Source organism: Oryctolagus cuniculus, chromosome X, assembly GCF_051225735.1.
Source record: "Oryctolagus cuniculus isolate XC-2025 breed Fujian yellow rabbit chromosome X, ASM5122573v1, whole genome shotgun sequence".
NCBI lineage: Eukaryota > Metazoa > Chordata > Mammalia > Lagomorpha > Leporidae > Oryctolagus > Oryctolagus cuniculus.
The window spans coordinates 83,430,974-83,450,107 of record NC_142888.1 but is presented as its reverse complement, the minus strand read 5'-3'; the positions used below and the strand labels follow the sequence as shown (position 1 = coordinate 83,450,107).

At 41.0% G+C, this 19,134-nt stretch overlaps 1 protein-coding gene across 6 annotated transcripts in view; it reads right to left on the bottom strand.

Annotated features, from left to right (window-relative positions):
* The window catches only part of ACSL4 (acyl-CoA synthetase long chain family member 4), a 90,501-nt gene that overhangs the window by 7,544 nt on the left and 63,823 nt on the right, over positions 1-19,134 (bottom strand). For all 6 annotated transcript variants that reach the window (XM_051827238.3, XM_070066417.2, XM_070066415.2 and 3 more), the window contains exons 10-15: positions 14,653-14,792; positions 13,087-13,259; positions 10,196-10,270; positions 7,307-7,498; positions 5,427-5,541; positions 2,231-2,388 (exon numbers count right to left, since the gene is read on the bottom strand). In XM_051827238.3, coding sequence (XP_051683198.1) covers positions 2,231-2,388; positions 5,427-5,541; positions 7,307-7,498; positions 10,196-10,270; positions 13,087-13,259; positions 14,653-14,792 — 853 coding nt within the window. The remainder of the gene's footprint in view (positions 1-2,230; positions 2,389-5,426; positions 5,542-7,306; positions 7,499-10,195; positions 10,271-13,086; positions 13,260-14,652; positions 14,793-19,134) is intronic.

Genomic DNA, 19,134 nt, shown 5'->3' with positions numbered 1-19,134 from the left:
GGAAACTCTCAGCAGTTCCCTGCACTGTCTTTGTACCACCTGTCCATCAGGCCTTCCGTGCGTTCCTCTTCCTCCCTCTATTTCCTAAGTGATGGCATTGTCTGCAGACCCATCCTTAGCTGCCTTCTCACACTTTACATTCTCTTTTCCCCAAGGTCAGCCCACCCTCTTCATAGCTTCAATTATCCCCAAGTCTGTAAGTACAATGCAGGCCTCTGCCATGAGATTTGGACCAATATACACAACTGTCTCCTGGATGCTTTAAATTTGATTATATCCAAACAGCGTTTCAAACCACATATGCCTCAACCTGACCTCACCACCCACTTCTCATAGAAACCAGCTCTTCCTCCTGTGTTTTCTAGCTGCAGCAATAGTGATATCTAGCATGTCATTTGAGCTACAAACCTAGGGGCCACCCGGAACTCCTTTTCCCTTACTGACATTACCAATAAATCATCAAACTCCGACAGTTCTGCTGCCTAAATGTTTCTTCATTCCATACTTCATTACTTCATCACTCTCAACCGACATCTAAATATCTACCATACCCGTCATGAACTGGCCTCCCGTCTCAGGCTGGTCCCCCTCAAGTGCATATCCAGCATGGGCCTCAGAGTGAATACATCTATAACCTGGTAAAATCTGATAATGGCTCCTCACTGCCTATAGGATTAAGTTCAAAATTTTTTAAAGATTTATTTATTTATTTGAAAGGCAGAGTTACAGGGAGGCAGAGACAGAGGGAGAGAGAAAGAAAGAGAAAAAGAGAGACAGAGAGAGATCTTTCACCTGCTGGTCCACTCCCCCAGTGGCTACAATGGCTAGAGCTGGGCCAATCTGAAGCCTGAAGCCAGGAGCGTCCTCTAGGTCTCCCAAGGACTTGGGCCATCCTCCACTGCCTTCCCAGGCCTTAAGCAGGGAGCTGGATCAGAGGTGGAGCAGCCAGGTCTCGAACCAGCACCCATATGGGATGCTAGCACTGCAGGTGGCGGTTTTACCCACTACAGCACAGTGCTGGCCCCAAATACAAATTTCTGAACCTGGCATACAAAAGTACTCTGTGACTTGGTCTCTGCTCACCTTGGCAGCCTCACCTGGTACTTTGGGATATGTTATGGTCACATCCAAGTCTTTGCAGTTCCTGGACCACATCACCTTTTTCACACCTCTGTGCCTCTACTCCTATCATTCAATGTCCTTGAATGCCCTCTCCAGTTAACTTCTAGTCAACTCTCAAGAATGAACCTAAGTGACATCTCTATGAGACAACCTTTCATAAGCCACACACCCCTCAACCCTGGGAAGGGTTAGGTACCCTTCTATCATGATTCTCTGTTCATACTGCTCTTGCTAGTAAGAATGCTGCTTCTCTTCCATATCCCTCTTAATGGATGAGTTCCTTGAAATCTGACAACATGTCTTACTTGCCTTCTGTATTCCTACTGCCTAACACAACATCTGGCACAGAGTACACATTCACATGCTCTCCAATTTGTTGTTAATGTATCATCTGAGGTAATCAATTCAAAGAGCAAAAGGATATGCACAGGGGCTGGTGCTGTGGCGTAGCAGGTAAAGCCACTGTCTGGAGTGCTGGCATCCCATATGGGTGCTGGTTCGAGACCTGGCTGTTCCACTTCCCATCCAGCTCTCTGCTATGGCCTGGGAAAGCAGTAGAAGATGGCCCAAGTCCTTGGGCCCCTACGCCCACATGGGAGACCTGGAAGAAGCTCCTGGCTCTAGGCTTCGGATCAGCACAGCTCCAGCCGTTGCGGCCAATGAGGAGTGAATCAGTGGATGGAAGACCTTTCTCTCTTTCTGCCTCTCCTTCTTTCTGTGTGTAACTCTGACTTTCAAATAAATAAATAAATCTTTTAACAAAGCATAGTCATAGTCATGAAATTACTTACTAAAGAGTTGTTAGTTTCTATTTTGCAGATATTAAACAGACCCATATAACAGATCTATCCAAAGATGGACTAGTCCAAACACATGTTAAATGACACTTGGCAGGGTTGTTTTAGCATACCATAAAGAACTAGACTGGTTATTCTATTAAGTGACATTTAAGTTATCTTTCATATACAAATTCATATGTGTGTGTATCTCACACGCACACATACATGAGGTAGGTTTATTAAGCTTTGCATTCTATTATTAAAACAAACATCTTGCAGCTGTTTTAGGGACTTTAGGGACTTCAAAAGACTAGCAATTTCTTACTCACTGGCATTTGCAGCTTCTCGAATTTCTTTCAGTATTTCAGCTTCCATGGCAGGGTCATTGCAGATATCAACCCAAGTTCCTTCCACCCCTTTCTGTTGTGCCAAAAGTGTCAACCTTTTCTGATTAGGAACCACAAAGCTGATCACATAGGACTGGTCACTTAAAAAAATAGAAAATAAAATAACAAAAATGAGAATTTAGAGGAAAATTATCCATAAATTATTCAATGAAACAGTACAAGACAAATAATTCAAAACATGTATTTCTTTTATTGGTTAAAAGTTTCATGAAAAAGTAATAAAACTCACAGTATTGGCATAGAGACAGACATGTAGACCAATGGAACCGAAAAGTGAGTCCAGAAATAAACCCTCACATTTGTGGTTAAACAATGTTCAACAAGGGTGCTAAGACTCCTTAATGGAGAAAGGGTAGCCTATTCAACAAGTAATGCTGGGGAAACTGGAGATCTACATGCAAAGGATGAAGGTGGACCTGCACATTATCATATATACCAAAGCTAACTCAAAATGGATCAAAGACCTTTTTTTTTTTTTTAAGAGCTACAACCAGAAAACTCCTAGAATAAACCAGGAAAAAGATTCGTGACAATAGATTTCACAACGTTTCTTAGATCTGATACCAAAAGTATAGGCAAGGAAAGCAAAAATAAATAAATAGAACTATATCAAAAGTAAAACTTCTGTGCAAAAAAGAATGCAATCAACACAGTGAAAAGGCAAGCTATGGAATTGGAGAAAAGATCTGCAAATCATATATCTGATAAAGAATTAGTATATATAATATACAAAGAACACTTATAACTCAACAAGAAAAACTAGCTCAATTAATAAAAAGGCAAAGAATTTGAATAAATGTTTCTCCAGAGATGATATACAAATGGCCAAAAACCAGATGAAAAGATGTTTAACAATACTAATCATAAGGTAAATGAAAATTAAAATGAGATATTCTCCATACCCACTAGGATAACTAGTTTAAAAAAAAGATTTATTTACTTATTTGAAAGCCAGAATTACAGAGGGGGAGGGAGGAATGGAGGGGGATAAAAGGGGAGAAAGAGAGAGAGAATCTACCATATGCTGGTTCACTCCCCAAATGGCCACAACAGCCTGGGATGGGCTAGGCCAAAGCCAAGGGGCAGGAGCTTTATCTGGGTCTCCTACATGGGTGGCAGGGGCCCAAGTACCTGGGCCATCTTCCGCTGCTTTTCCCAGGTGCATTAGCAGGGAGCTGGATTGGAAGTGGAGCAGCCAGGACTCAAACCAGCGCCCATCTGGGATGCCAACATTGCAGGCGGCAGCTCAACCCACTACACCACAATGCTGGCCCCAGGATGACTACTTTCAAAAGAAGGAGAAACAAATGTTGGCAAGGAGGAGGAGAAACTGAAATGTTTGTACAATGTTGGTGGAAATGTAAATATTTGCTGTCACTCTGAAAAACAGTATAATACTTCAAAAAATCAAAATAAAATTACCATCCTGATAAAAGTTAAAATAGAATTACCATATGATCCAGCAATTCCAGATCTGAGTATCTACCCAAAAGAACTGAAAGCAGGATCTTGAAGAGATATTTGCATACTCATGTTCACTGTAGCATTATGCACAATAGCCAAGAGATAGACACAATCCAAGTGTGAACAGATGGATTAGTAAATACGGTGAGTTATATATGTATGACTGGATATGATTCAGCCTTAGAAAGAAAGGAAATTCACAGGGGTTGGAACTGTGACCTAGCGGTTAAGCTGCCACCAGGGATGCTGGGCAACTCTAGCTTTAAAGTAAATAAATGAATCTTTAAGGAGGAAAAAAGGAAGGAAATGCTGATATATGCTAAGACATGGATGACCTTGAGGATATCATGCTTTGTCAAATAAGCCAATGATAAAGACAAATACTGGGGCAGATATTATGGTGCAGTGGGCAAAGCCATTGCTTGGGACACCTGCATCCCATATCAGAGTGCCTAGGATACAGTCCTACCTCCATCTCTGCTTCCCATCCAGCTTTCTGCTAATGCACCCAGGACAAAGCAGATGATGGCCCAAGTACTTGCATCCCTGCTACCCACATGGGAAACCCAGATGGAGTTCCAGGCTCTTGGCTTCAGCCTGGCCCAGCCCTGGCTGTTGCAGCCATTTGGGGAGTGAACCAAATAAGTAAAAATCAACTTTAAACAAGACAAACAGTGCATGATTCTACTTGTATGAAGTATCTGGAAAGAGAAAGTAGAATGGCAGTTGCCTGGAGCTGGATGGAGGGGAAACGAGGAGTTGTTGTTTAATGGGTACAGTTTCAGTTCTGCAAATGAAGTCCTGCAGACTGGTTACCTAACAAGGTGACTATACTTGACACAGCTGAACTGTACACTTAAGAAATGATTAAGATGGTAAATCTTATGTGTTTTTTACCACAATAAAATTTGGGAGGAAAACACATAAAAATAAAACATTAATATATAAAGAAAAAATGGTTCAATCCCTTAGGATTTTTTAAAAAGTTTTATTTATTTATTTGAAAGGCAGAGACAGAGAGAAAGACCCCCTTCCTCTAGTTCACTCCCCAAAAGCTCAGGAGCTGAGAACTCAATCCACGTTTCCCATGTGGATGGCAGGGACCCAACTACTTGAGCCATCTCTTGCTGCCTCAGCAGCTAGAATGAGGAGTGGTACTGGGACTCCAATCCAGGCATTCTGATATAGGATGTGGGCACACATCACCTGCACTGCCTCCCAGGATGCTTATCAGCAAGAAGCTGGAATTGGGAGTAGAGCCAAGACTTGAATCCTAAACTTTGGTATGGGATGTGGGCATCCCAAGCAGCATCTTAACCACTGCATCATTAGAGCAAGTCGGCTTCAAAACTCACCTCGACAGGTACTAGCCATGTTACCTTTTGGGGAAAATTACTCAGGCTGTCTCAGCTGTGGATGTTAACTGACTTTTGCGGCATGTTTAGAAAGATGTAGTAGGTGTTCCATAAATAGTTAAAATGTCTAAGTTTTCTCAAATGATCTCTGAGCTGCTGAATTCAAGAACTTTCATAATGCCCCAACTGTGGTGAAGGTTCTAAGAGTTTGATGCTATTCTCACAATCACCAATAACCAAATCATGTTCTCATCATCCTTTAAGTGTATGAAACAGAAAACGCAACTCCCGAAAGTTACCTTTTGGCAAAAGCACAGATATTGTCAATAAGTGGACAGTTCTTCAGTGCCGCTTCCACTTTCCCAAGAGATACATATTCTCCAGCTTGTAACTTCACCAGGTCTTTCTTACGATCTGTAAATCATGAAGAACCTTAAGTTATCCACAGTCTGTTTTTCTTAATGTATGCTTTCATTGCCTTCATCTTTACTTACAAAAGCACTTCTAAAATCTTGTCATACATAATGCATCTCCTATAGAGTAGTTAAAAAGAAAATGCCTGAAGAAGTACTGGCTAACAATTATATCTCATACCCAAAGCTTTAACATCTTATTAAAAAATTGTAAGGAAGCTAATGGAAGGAACAAGGACTTCGGAGCATTAGGCTTGAATGGTAGTACTACTTGGTACTAGTTATGACATGTCAACTAACCTCTATCTCCCTTAAATGTTATCAGAGATAATGATGCCTACTTCATATAGGCATGTAGAAACAGTGTCTGCCAACTAGAACACACTTGGCAAATATTCATTCCCTTTTACCCACATGTGACATTATCTTATTACATGGCAGTGCTCTCAGAAAATGTTGGCACAGGATAGTTCCACTTGAATTGTCATCCATTTACCTTACAACCTTCACCTGAGTGCTGATTTGCCTGCCTATAGCCTGGGAACCCACTTACCAGAAACAACCTTCAAGCCAATTCAAGAACAATTCAAGAGCAAGTGGGCAAAAAGACAAGGCTTGTTTGTTCTCAAGTGAACCATATTTCTGGGGAACTTCCCCAGCATATCAAACTTCTAGATGAAGCCTCCGCCTGCATCCTATATGGGTGCTGGTTCGAGTCCCGGCTGCTCCTCTTCCATTCCAGCTCTCTGCTATGGCCTGGGAAGGCAGTAGAAGATGGCCCAAGTCCTTGGGCCCCTGCATCTGCATGGGAGATCCGGAAAAAGCTCCTGTCTCCTGGCTTCGGATCAGCCCAACTCCAGCCATTGTGGCCATTTGGAGAGTGAACCAGCAGACGGAAGACCTCTCACTCTCTCTCTCCCTGTCTCTGTGATTCTGCTTCTCAAATCAATCAATCAATCATAAAAAATCAATTTTCCCAAGGGATCTCTCCTATATTCAGGTCAGATTTTGGGAGGTCCAGTGGTGGATTAAAATGGGTCCCAAGAGCTATGATAGATGAAATTGCATAGTTAGCAAAGGACCTAAGGGGGATCCTGCAGAGTGGTCCTTATCAACCAGGCAATTTCTGTTTTATTTGATGCCAAAATAGCATAGGGATATTTTGGAGTCAGTTTTTTTTTTTTTAAACTTAAAGGTCTATTTCAGTAAGCTCAATGTAAGCAATGCCTGAGCAACTGACATTCTCAGAAGAAGAGATTAATATTGAGGCTTGATATGATCATTTTCCATGGTTCAGGGCTAGTTAGTGCCATATAAACAGCCACCAGGGGAAAAAAGCATGCATGCTGTCCCTTCGATGGGGAGGGAAAAGGTAAGTAAGGTCTAGAATAGGGTGTATTACAGTAAATACTTGTGATGTAGAGCCACATGCAATCAACTAAAAAAGTTCTCATCCAAGCTACTCTTGTTTTTCTCATTGACAATATGTTATTTTCCTGCCCATTCTCCTCACACCTGAATGTTGCTGCTCCTATTACTTAGTAGAGTTCAGGCAAGCCTGTCGACGTTTTATCTATGTTAATGAATTGACTCCTAACAATGACCCTATGTGGTTGGCAGCATCTCGATTTTACAGAAGCAGCAGCTCAAGTTATTTAACTTACATACCTTGCCCAAAGTTTGAACTACCGGGACCACAGATCCTATTTATGATGTGTTGAAGTTACAAAAGCAGAAGAAAATCAGAAAGAAGACAACGCACTGACCTATAATCTGTAAACATCCATCAGGATGGAATTCTCCAATATCACCAGTGCAAAACCACCGCTGCCCATTTTCATCCACGGTATAATCCTCTGCTGTTTTCTCTTCATTTTTAAAATATCCCATGGAGATATTTTGCCCACCAATTACAATTTCACCTCTGGGATTTGGCTTGTCGTGAATTGTATAACCGCCTGGAAATCAAAAAAGTACATCAGTGATTGTTTGAAATAAAAATTTACTTTCACTAATTCTTAAAGTTCCTTGGTTAGTATGCTTCTGCTGGTGCACTTTTATCACTTCATGGGGGAATACTAGCTTATATTTATTCAGGTGTACATGAGGCTAGTGGGTGATTCATTTCAGAGCACCAGGGAGGGCTCAAGGACAATCAACACCAGCAACCAAGCACTCCGAAGCTTCCCATGACCACAGAAGTTCACACTTAGTGCATCACTCAAGTTTAGCATTCCTAGAGTTCTATTAAGTTAAAGTCATCTCCAAGCTGGGTAACAGCTGAAGCTGCTATAAATAAATCACTAACAGGTTAACAGCAATGCCTTTCCAATCCTTCCTAAGGAGGGTTTAATCAAAAAACGGGCGCTAAGTTCTGAAGAAAGGCTGCACCATCGAGTGAAAAGGAAAGGAAGGCTCCGGGATACAGGAGGGAAATTCTCAGGAATTTTGTCCGTGACCAGCAGGGACTTTGAAAGTCAAAATACTTGAGGGTGGGAAGTATCACTATGTTCCCAAATCTGTATATATGGAATACATGAAACTTGTAGACCTTAAATACAATTTAAAAAACAAAAGTCAGAATACTGAAATAACTGACAATAGCTACTAAGATATTTTATCAGACTTACTACCTCTTTATTATAGAATAAAGCTTACTTGAAGGAAAATACTACAAAACTCTGAATTCATAAACAGACGCTGATTACATTTAATGTCATAAAAGGATTAGCAGCATCATTCTCTTCTGCTGTTAATTGCTCTTATACATTTAAAACTGCGCAATATTTCAATGTGATAAAATCCACTGTACTCAAAACATTAAGATCATTCCTACGGCAAGGAAAACACCAAATACATTTCCAAAAATTAACCCACTTTCCCCAAACTGACATTAAAGCATAACACCAGGAGATTGAAAAATAAAAAATAAAGAAAAATTCTCCTTACCAAGTTTTAGTGCAAGTTCTCTGAATCTGCTAGCTAAATCTAATAAAACAATTTTGATATTGATACTCACATACATATATGCAAAAAGTTCATGGAAAACATATATTATGAAAAAAACATGAATTTTTATTTTTTTTTTGGTACCAAAATAAACTTCTATTTCCATCCCGTGTTTCCAAAGACTTTCTAAAGTCCCTTTGTACTACTTGTATTTGCTTCATATTTTCATTGTAAATAGGAATGGTATCATGGGAAAAAGAACTTAAGTCCCAAGGTGTAAAACTCATGGCAATACAATTTGGCACTTAAATGTAGTTTTTAAAATGAAAAATCTGTTTGATCTATAGAGCACTGACAAAAACACAAATAACAAAGTCACAAAGGAGAGGCCCTTTTAGAAACTTAGTTCATGTTATTTAAAGCCCATTCATTTTCCTGGGGTTTGGGTAACCCAAGGGGTACATCTTACAATGTAACTTAAATTCCTTTTACATGTTCAGTTTGCAGCTCCATCCCTAAGAAAATACTCTCTTATTTAAAAGTTTTAAGCTTTGGGGGAGCTGGCACTGTGCTGTATGGGGTAAAGCTGCCACTTGCATTGCCAGCATCCCATATGGGTGCTGATTCAAGTTCTGACTGCTCCTTTTCTGACCCAGTTCCCTGCTAATGTGCCTGGGAAAGCACTGGAAGATGGTCCAAGTGCTTGGGCCCCTGCACCCTAGTGGCAGACCCGGAAGAAGCTCCTGGGTCCTGGATTCAACCTGGCCCAGCTCTGGCCATTGTGGCCATCTAGAGAGTAAATCAGTGGATAGAAGATCTCTCGCTCTCTGCCTCTGCCTCTCTGTAATTCTACCTTTCAAATAAATAAATAAATCTTTCCAAAAAAAAAAGTCTTAAGCTTGGGACCACCATTGTGGCAAGTGGGTTAAGCCTCTGCCTACAATGTTGGCATCCCATATGGGCACTGGTTCAAGTTCCAGCTGCTCCTCTTCCAATCCAGCTCCCTGCTAATAGCCTGGAAAGGCAGTGGGAAATGGCCCAAGCGCTTGGGCCCCTGCACCCACGTGGGAGACCTGGAAGAAGCCCCTGGCTCTTGGCTTCAGATCAGCCCAGCTCTGGCCATTGTGGCCATTTGGGGAGTGAACCAGCTGTTGGAAGACCTCTCTCACTGTCTCTCTCTCTCTCTTTTTTATTGCCTTTCAAATAAATAAATAAATCTTTAAAAAAGTCTTAAGCTTTTATATTAATCTATATGGCTAGGCATTATTTATTTAATATTCCACTTTGGTTATTTATTTAATATTCCACTTTACTGCAGTTAATGCATTGTGCTTAGTATCTTTCATGACATCATAAGACTGGTATACTCTTGTAAAAAAATTTAGCTTATTTGTAAAATAAGCTAATTATTTGCAAAAAAATTTGTAAAAAATTATTTGTAAAAAAAAATTACCACCAATGTCACAAACATGCAGGTTTGCTACAAGCAGCTTGCTTCTGCAGGTATATAAAAAATTTCAACTATGCAAAGCCTGGCGAGCTGACTGTTGTTTATGAAAATGTCTTCTGGGGTCAAGATCTTCTAAGAAGTTGGTATATGCATAATCAGTCACTCTACCACTTTTCAAGGAATGGAAATCTGGAGGCTTACAGAGGTTTTCAGCATCTCTAGAATCACTCACTATAGCGTGTCCACGAATTCTTACCTTCCTGCCAGTCTTTTAGTTTAATTTCACAGCAGATTAGGGGAGCTCCGACTCTGCCAGTGGTATAGTCAGTAACTGTACGGGGAAAGCAACAAATACATTAGCATAGTGCATATCAGATTCACAAGAATACCATTCCAGGAACACGTTCAATTCGGGTCAGAGTCCAAAACACAGTGAAAGGGAGTGCGAGTCGACATCATTTTTCAGCATTTCAGTTCCATTTCAACCCCATCTATTTGCTTATTTTCATGGTTATATTTCACATAATCAAGTCCAAAAATCTCTGTGAAAGGAGGAGGACTGGCCCCACAGTCACCTAACTTGCATAACTTACCCCAAAGCTCCGTATCTTCATCTGGTAAATGGTCGTAGTAACAGAACCTACTTCATATGGGGATATGCTATGAGGATCATTACATGATATGATGGCGTGGGGACTCTGGTTAACAGTTCTTGGCAAACACTCAATGTTCGGGAAATTATAAGCTGCTATTATCAAACACGATGATAAGGATGATGATATGATATTATCCCTTTGTAATTTGTGACGGCTGCTGGCAATAATCACACGATTACAGACGGCTTATTATGTATGTGCCTCACACTTTATTAAATATTGTGAAGAAAACATGTAAGAGATCAGTGACTTACAAAATTACCTGAAAATCAATGCCTGGGAAACAATTTAGAGAACATGTGAATACTAAATTGCACGGCATGAACAGTGGGCACAACAGTACCTTTGAGACCAGAAAGAGAAATATAAAATGAAGCCGCTGGGAAAAAAACTTTACTGAAGAGTTGGGCATTAAAAGGCATCTGTGAACAGTCAACACTACTCAGCCATAAAAAGGAACAGAATCCTGTCTTTCAGAACAAAATGCGTGCAACTGGAGATTTCTCCGCTTAGTGAAATGAGCCAGTTCCAAAAAGACCAATAGCATATATTTTCCCTGATCTGTGGTAATTAATATAGAGAGTACAAAAAATGAAATGTATATGAGTGAAACTGAAATTTTGAGATTTGATTCTTGTTTATAGCCCTTGCCTATACTCTTCAGGGACAGTGGTTTTTCTACTTACCACCTGTTGAATTCTAGTTACTGGAGGGTTAAGCTTGTGATTATCAAGCAAACTGAAAATATGTCACCATAAAAATTGAAAGAAAAAGAAGAATGGAGGGTAAGAGTGAGGGCGGGAGGAAGGGAACGTACAGTGAGATGTATTATGATGATCCTAGAACTGTATACATGAAATTTGTTACCTTTATATAAAGAATTTTTTAAAATAAAGTTATGTCAAAAAGAAAGCAGAAGGGGCGGGCGCCATGTCTCAATAGGCTACTCCTCCGCCCGCAGCGCCAGCACACCAGGTTCTAGTCCTGGTTGGGGCACTGGATTCTGTCCCGGTTGCCCCTCTTCCAGGCCAGCCCTCTGCTATGGCCAGGGAGTGCAGTGGAGGATGGCCCAAGTCCTTGGGCCCTGCACCCCATGGGAGACCAGGATAAGCATCTGGCTCCTGCCTTCGGATCAGCGCGGTGCACTGGCCTCAGCGCGGTGCGCTGGCCACAGCACGCAGGTCACGGCAGCCATTGGAGGGTGAACCAACGGCAAAGGAAGACCTTTCTCTCTGTCTCTCTCTCTCACTGTCCACTCTGCCTGTCAAAAAAAAAAAAAAAAAAAGGAAAGAAAGCAGAAGTACATTCCAAGAAAAGGGAATCAAAAATAGAGAATGAGGCTGAAAGACCATTTTAGAAAGGGAACAAAAAAACAGAGAGAGATGAAGCTGAAAGACTGTTTTTAGAAAGAGGGAGAAGAAGACTGGCTTATCTGGGAAGAAGAGCCAGGTGTAAGTACAAACATGTGGGCAATAATGGTGGACAGGTACAGTGGTGCCAGATTAAAGACATCTTGAGCACAGAGTACAGGCACGTTTGATTCGGCACGCTAGCTATCAAGCAGTATGTGAGATGGATGTATCAGAAGTGATAGAACAGAGGCAGACACAGTTGTTGAAATGCTGCTACCTCAAAGCAGTCTAGTAATACAATGCTGAATGGCAAAGGTGAAATGGAGGGGGAGGAGAACCTAATGAAGGAATGAGACGTTCTGATAAATGTAAAAATAACAAAATAAGCGCCTGAGTGACTTTAAGGATGCTTACACCACTGACACACTATATAATTAGATAAAATGGAGAGACAGTTTTGAATAACAGCATTGATTTTGGACACACCGAATTTAAAGTGAAAGTGCGATCATCGAAAAAAAAAAAAACAAAACAAAACCGTTTTGTCCAGCAGTGTTTCTCAACCCAGAGTGATGTCGCTCCCTGGGGGCTACATGGCAATGTTTGGAGAGGTGTTTCATTGTCACAGCTAGGGCGAGTGGGTTACTCCTAGGGTCAGGCTGCTCAACGCCTTCAATGTCCAGAAGAGCCCTCAAACACAAAGAATTGTCTGGCTCACAATGGGAACAGGGCCAAGGTTGAGAAGCCCTGCTTCAGGCTGTTGAAAATCCCAGAAGAGAAAGCAAACGAGAATCAGCACAGGAATGTGGATTCGGTAGGCAGCACGGAAGCAATGCTTCATCCCAAGAGGACTGTTCTATAATGAAGTGATCATTTATAGAAAGATTCACGGCCCAAGGTGAGAAAGTAAAACATGGGACTTATAATGTGGCACAAAGACTTAAAAGGCTTTAAAGTAAAGGAGACATGGGATACCCTCAAGTATGAGTTCATAAGGCTCAAACTAGGTAGGTTTGCATTGAATCTGGTAAGAATTCTTTAGGAGGCATGATAGAGTCGCCATGGTTTCCAAAGGTAATGCAAATGAATTTCTAAGTAGTGGCTAATAAAGAATTATTTGCGACGTTGGTCATGCTTACCTTCAGTAACTGTCCCAGCACCACAAGATTCTGTCAGTCCATAACCTTGGCCGATAGGGCAGCAGAAGCAGACATTCATGAACCGGTGTGTCTGGGGGGACAGTGGGGCCCCGCCAGACAGCATCATACGGACGTTTCCTCCCAGCAGCGCCTTCACCTTTTTAAACAACAACCTTGATGGAAGACAGGACAAGTGATTTTAATACCGGCATACATTGTCCGTGGCAACATACAAATGGGCATCTTTTAATTCCCAACTCTTCATGGGGAGGATCGAACATCTAAATGTCAGAATCATGGTGCAAAGTAAAAACTAGTAACACCTTGGAAAATAATGCCAGAAGAAAAATTTGGTTTTTAGAGGAAAGGTTTATTGCCAGGTGGGGGAAGACTGACGGGCTCAGGGGAGAGGACAAGATGGTAAGAGAGAGGGAGAGAGAAAGAAAATAACAGAAAGAAAATAACAGCTCCTTTTAAACTTTGCTGGGGGGTGGGCAGCGAAGTAGGAGCAGTGAATCCCATTAGTGTGGGGGTGAAGCTGACACCTGTGGTTGGGCCATGTGGCCACCTAGCTTCCAGCAATAGCCAGAAATACTCTTAAGAACGAAAAAAAATACTGCACTACTGGACTGCTCTGACATCTAGTCGGTGAAAGAAACTGATGACGTCAAATGGAAAAAATTCAAAGTTATCTTTGGAATATCTAACCACTTATCTACTTTCCCTGAAAAATGCTTCCCAATCATCACCTCCCAGCACCACCATCAAAACAACGTTTATGGGGGGGATGTTGTGGTGCAGTGGGATAAGCTTCTGTGTGGGCTACCAACAGCCTGTATCAGAGAGCAGCAGGTTGGAGTCCAGGCTACTCTGCCTCTGATTCAGCTCCCTGCTCAGGCACCTGGTAAGGATGCAGGTGATGGCTTAAGTACTTGGGAGACAGGGATGGAAGTTAAGGCTGCTGATTTCAGCCTGGCCCAGCCTGACATTTTGAAGAGGGAACCAGCAGATGGTAGATTATCTTTCTCTCACTCTCTCTACCTTTCAAGTAGATGAAAATAAATACACATATAAAAAGAAAATAGTCTATCTTTAAATAACTGTTATATTCATATATTTACTATGCCACTGATGAATATAATAAATCAGAAACTCCCACAAAGAATAAATCTTGACAATCACTTCTCATAGTTTGAAACAACAGTTTTTAAACTCAAATTGTCTTGTTTCAAACCTATATTCTAGTTTTTCTCCATAAGACCAAATTTTGTGATTAAATATATTTTTAAACTCTAAATGTCTTGTTTCAAACCTATATTCTAGTTTTTCTCCATAAGACCAAATTTTGTGATTAAATATATTGACTGATAATTAGAATTTGTTAAATTGCCAAGATTAGAGTTCAGGGTCCTCTACTTGTTATATAAGGTTTATAAGGTAGAATACAAGGAATTGAACATTATGATCATGGTGGTGGTATTCAAATTAAATTAACTTGCCATTTACTTATTCAACTTCCAGATTTAAAAACACAAAAATCTTTAAAGAACTTGTGAAACTACTTACAGATTGCAAAGTGGTGCATCATATCCCTTTTTGATCTGTTCCAATTTGTAATCATACCCTATCTTGAACAGAGTTTTCTGAACATAATTCATCTCTTGGACTTTGCTCATAACATTCTTATAAATTCTATCCATGATTTCCTGAAAGGTAAACAAAATATTCAATAATTTGAAAAGAATTACATCAACAGTGAGACAGTCTTTTTTGCAAGCTTCATTTATTTGAAAGGCAGAATTACACAGAGAGAGAAGGAGAGGCAGAGAGAGAGAGAAGTCTTCCATCCGATGGTTCACTCCCCAGTTGGCCACAATGGCCAGAGCTGTGCCAGTCCAAAGCCAAGAGCCAGGAGTTTCTTCTGTGTCTCCCACATGGGTGCAGGGGCCCAAGGACTTGGGCCATGCTCTACTGCTTTCCCAGGCCATAGCAGAGAGCTCAATTGGAAGTGGAGCAGCTGGGACTCAAACCGGCACCCATATGGGATGCTGGCACTGCAAGCGGTGGCTTTATCTGCTACACCACAGTGCCAGCGAGACAGTCTTTAATTGAAGATATCTTATTTATAACATCCTAGATAGGTCTCTAGTATCAATAATGGACACACATTTTCCTATATCACAGAATTAATATCACTGACTTTCCTTGGTCACTACTTCAAAAAGACTAAGGATAATACATATATTAGAATATCACACTATATCCATAAATATATGATTATTACATCAATCAAAACTAAAAAAATAATTTTTCAAAGACTAAAGACAAGTATAGGGCTTATCTTTAGTTCTATACACTAAGTTTATGGACAATTTTAAAAAATGTGAACTAGAGCATAGAGAACTCATTCAGCTTTCACAGATTCTTTTAAATTTTCTTTTTTCAACTATATTCACTTATTCTCAAACAGTACCAAACTATTCAACTATGCTGAATCTGAATCTGGTCTTTTATTATGAAGACTTGTTTTCTCTTCATTCTTCCAACTTTGTGAACCTGTTACAACATGACAGAGTATTATGGTTTCTTAAAAATTGTATGTCCTTTGTGGCACAGCAGGTTGGGCCCCCTGCCCATGATGCCAGCCATTCCATGTGAGTGCCAGTTTGAGTTCTGGTTGCTCCACTTCTCTTCCAGCTCCCTGCTCATGTGCCCAGGAAGGCAGCAGAAGATTGCCCAAGTGCCTGAGACCCTGATACCCATATCAAAGACCCGGATGGAGCTCCTGGCTCCTGCTTTGTTGCAGCCATTTGGGGAGTGAACCAGCAGATGGAAGTACCCTCTTTCTCTATCCCTCTCTGTCACTCCGCCTTTCAAATAAGTAAATATTTTTTTTAAAAAAAAACTATATGTTCTTATACATCAGGCATTTCTATTATATTTTAATAGAAGCAAAGGTAACAAAAAAGAACAGAGTTCTTGCTCAGAGCTACTCAGAAAATTAAGAGGTAGGACCAGGTTTGTGATCTACTGATTCTCATGCTAATACAAACAAAACAAGCAGCTCAGACTATCAAGGAAGGATGCTTTCTTGAAATCACTGAGCACAAATGAACAAGAATAACTGTATAAAGAACATCTGTTTATAAAGAGCTGCCGGTTCTCAATATTTAAAGTGTCTATTATCAATATAAACTAAGTTGTGCTATAATGAATAACATTATGGATGGTTCCTTCAGTCTCAGAATAGAGCCATTCAAATGAGGACAGTAGATCCATCTGTAAAAAGCTACCACAGCATTCAAACATGGTACAGTGCTGTTTTCTCCATTTCCACAAAAGGATTCATGTTTGTCTAACTGAAGTATTTCTCTAGATCTGTGTCTGAGCAATCCCAGAGGAGCCCCAGAAGGACTTTAATATCCTATAACTATTCCCACTCAAAAACATACGGGATCTTAAAACAAAAATAAAAAGCAAGCACTTGGGAGTGAGACAGACATGTAAGAACCACTTACACTGCTCCTTCTAACACTAGATACCAATCACAGGTGCTGAAAGCCCTCAGTTTGTAAGGAACACAATACCACCGCAATAAGTTGGCAGGATTTACTGTTAGCTCATCAAGTCACCCTTTGTCTCAACTTAACATTACATGCTGTTCAACGGAGTCACTGCTTATAAGTAGAAATTTATTTTGAATTTTCACATTGTGAAAATTATAGTAGTAAATTGGTATTTTATTCCAACCCAGGAAAGAAACTCAGAAAATAGAATTGGGGCAGACGTTTGGCACAGCAGTTAAGTCACCACTTGGGACACCTGTCTCTCATATTGAAATGCCTGGTTTGAGTCCCAGATCCTCTGCTTTCAATCCAGTTGCCAGTGAATGCACACTCTGGGAGGCAGCAGGTGAGGTCTCAAGTACCTGCCACCCACATGGATGGCTCAGATAGAGCTCCTGGCTCCTGGCTTCAGCCTGGCCCAGCCCTGGCTGTTGCAGGCAATTGGTGGAGTGAACCAATGGATGGAAGATCTCTCTGTCTATCTCTCTGTGACACTACTTGTGTCTCTCTGTTTTTCAAATAAAATGACAATAAATAAATCTTAAAAATAAGCTGCAATCAAATCTTCAAAAAATATAACTTATCAAAAACAATTTTCAGCGCTGTCATTTTGACGGACTGGGTAAAGCCACCTGGTCTGCAATGCTGGCATTCCATATGGGTGTTAGTTTGTAACCTGGCTGCTCCACTTCTGCTCCAGCTCCCTGCTAACGCACATGGAAAGTGGCAGAAGATGGCCCAAGTGTTTGGGCCCCTGCACCCACATGGGAGACCCCCAAGAAATTTCTGATTCCTGGCTGTTGCAGACATTTGGAGACTGAACAGGCAGACAGAAGATTGATCTCTCTCTTCCTCCTCCCTCCCTAACTGTGCCTTTCAAATAGATACATAAATCTTAGAAAACTAATTATCAATAAAAATATCCTTTTAAGAAAAAAGAAAAAAAGGGTGGGCTATGTGTAGAGGAGAAGGAGTTAAGGGAAGCAACAGCAACATAAATTTTACCTCCTAGACCTAAAGAAGTAAGAGGAGAGTGTCACTAGAACCTGGATGAGGACTACAGCTATTCAAGAGACTGGTTATAACCAATGGAAAAGAGACCATCTGACTGCTGCTGGACAACTGCCGAAACTCCAGCCCAGTTGGGAAGGAACAAAAGGAATGCATCTGCAGACCTCTATCGCCCTGCCCTCTGACCTCTCAAGATTGCCCCTAATTGACCCAAACCAAAGCCTACAAAGCAAGAAGGCTCTGGTGATTTGCCCATAGAAGTTAGCCTCAAGACACAAAGTAGGGCGGGAAAGAATGGGCAATAGGCCTTCAGCTGATAAATAACTGATCTGTAACTCCTGTTTATCCTTCAGGCCTAAAATCAGATTACTTTCTTGACACCTTTGCCCTTTCCCCTCCCTAACTATGTTCTCTGATAGAGTTTACTAGGGAGTCTTGGGTACTTTGGGTAATAAAACCAGTATGCCATTTCCCCAAATAAAACACCACCAAACTTTCCCAACTAGACAGTCATAGGGGTTATAGAAGCCTTTGATATTGGATTGGCAGAGTTCCAACTGCATGTGTGTGACTTTGGGCAAGTTTCTTTTTCATAAAATGAGGATAACAGGGCCTTTCTGTCAGAATTTTAGAGAGAATTAAGTGAGATAATCTATTTACGGCACTTAGCACACTGTACGCTATATTCTAGCTATTATTAGTACAGCTTTATTATGTTTTTCAGCCAGAAGCTTCTCCTTTCAGAGTGAACACTTGCTGAACTCTACAGTACTTCTAAATAAAATGGCAAAGGTTCCTCTGATCTATTCTAATTATCTGGTTGTGTGAGAATTTTATACTTAGATCATGAAGTATTTTCCATTCTTAGGAAAACCAGGAGGGAATCACACTTTATTATCTAATCTCAGACTGTCCACGTACAAAAGGAAAATTGTGAAAGATACTGGGGTAAGGTTTGAAGTCTAATTCGCAATACAAGCAGCAGTGACACACAGCTACACTGAGACTTCCACAGCATAAGCTGGAGTACATTCCATTCCTCACATTTGAAACACTGCCCAAAATGTTTCAAAATTCATCATTACCAATCTATAAAATGTAATCCCTTCTTTTTCTTAAAGGCTGCATTTCATGTAAAGATCTTGAATATCTAGAATTAAACAGCTTTTCCTGGGGGCAGGCTTTTGGCATAGCAGTTGAGCTACCATCTGAGACACCATTGTGCTTTATCACAGTGCCTGGGTTCAAGTCCTGGCTCCGTTCCCGATTCCAGCTGCCTGCTAATGCACACCCTGGGCAGCAGCAGGCGAGCAAGTAGTTAGTTTTCTGCCATCCATGTGGGATACCTGGATGGAGTTCCTGGTTCCTGGCTTAGGCCTGGCCCAGACCTGGAGGTTGCAGCCATTGGGGAGTGAACCAGCGGGTAGAAGCTCCCCCTTCCCCATGCCTTTGAAATAAAAACATGAGAAAG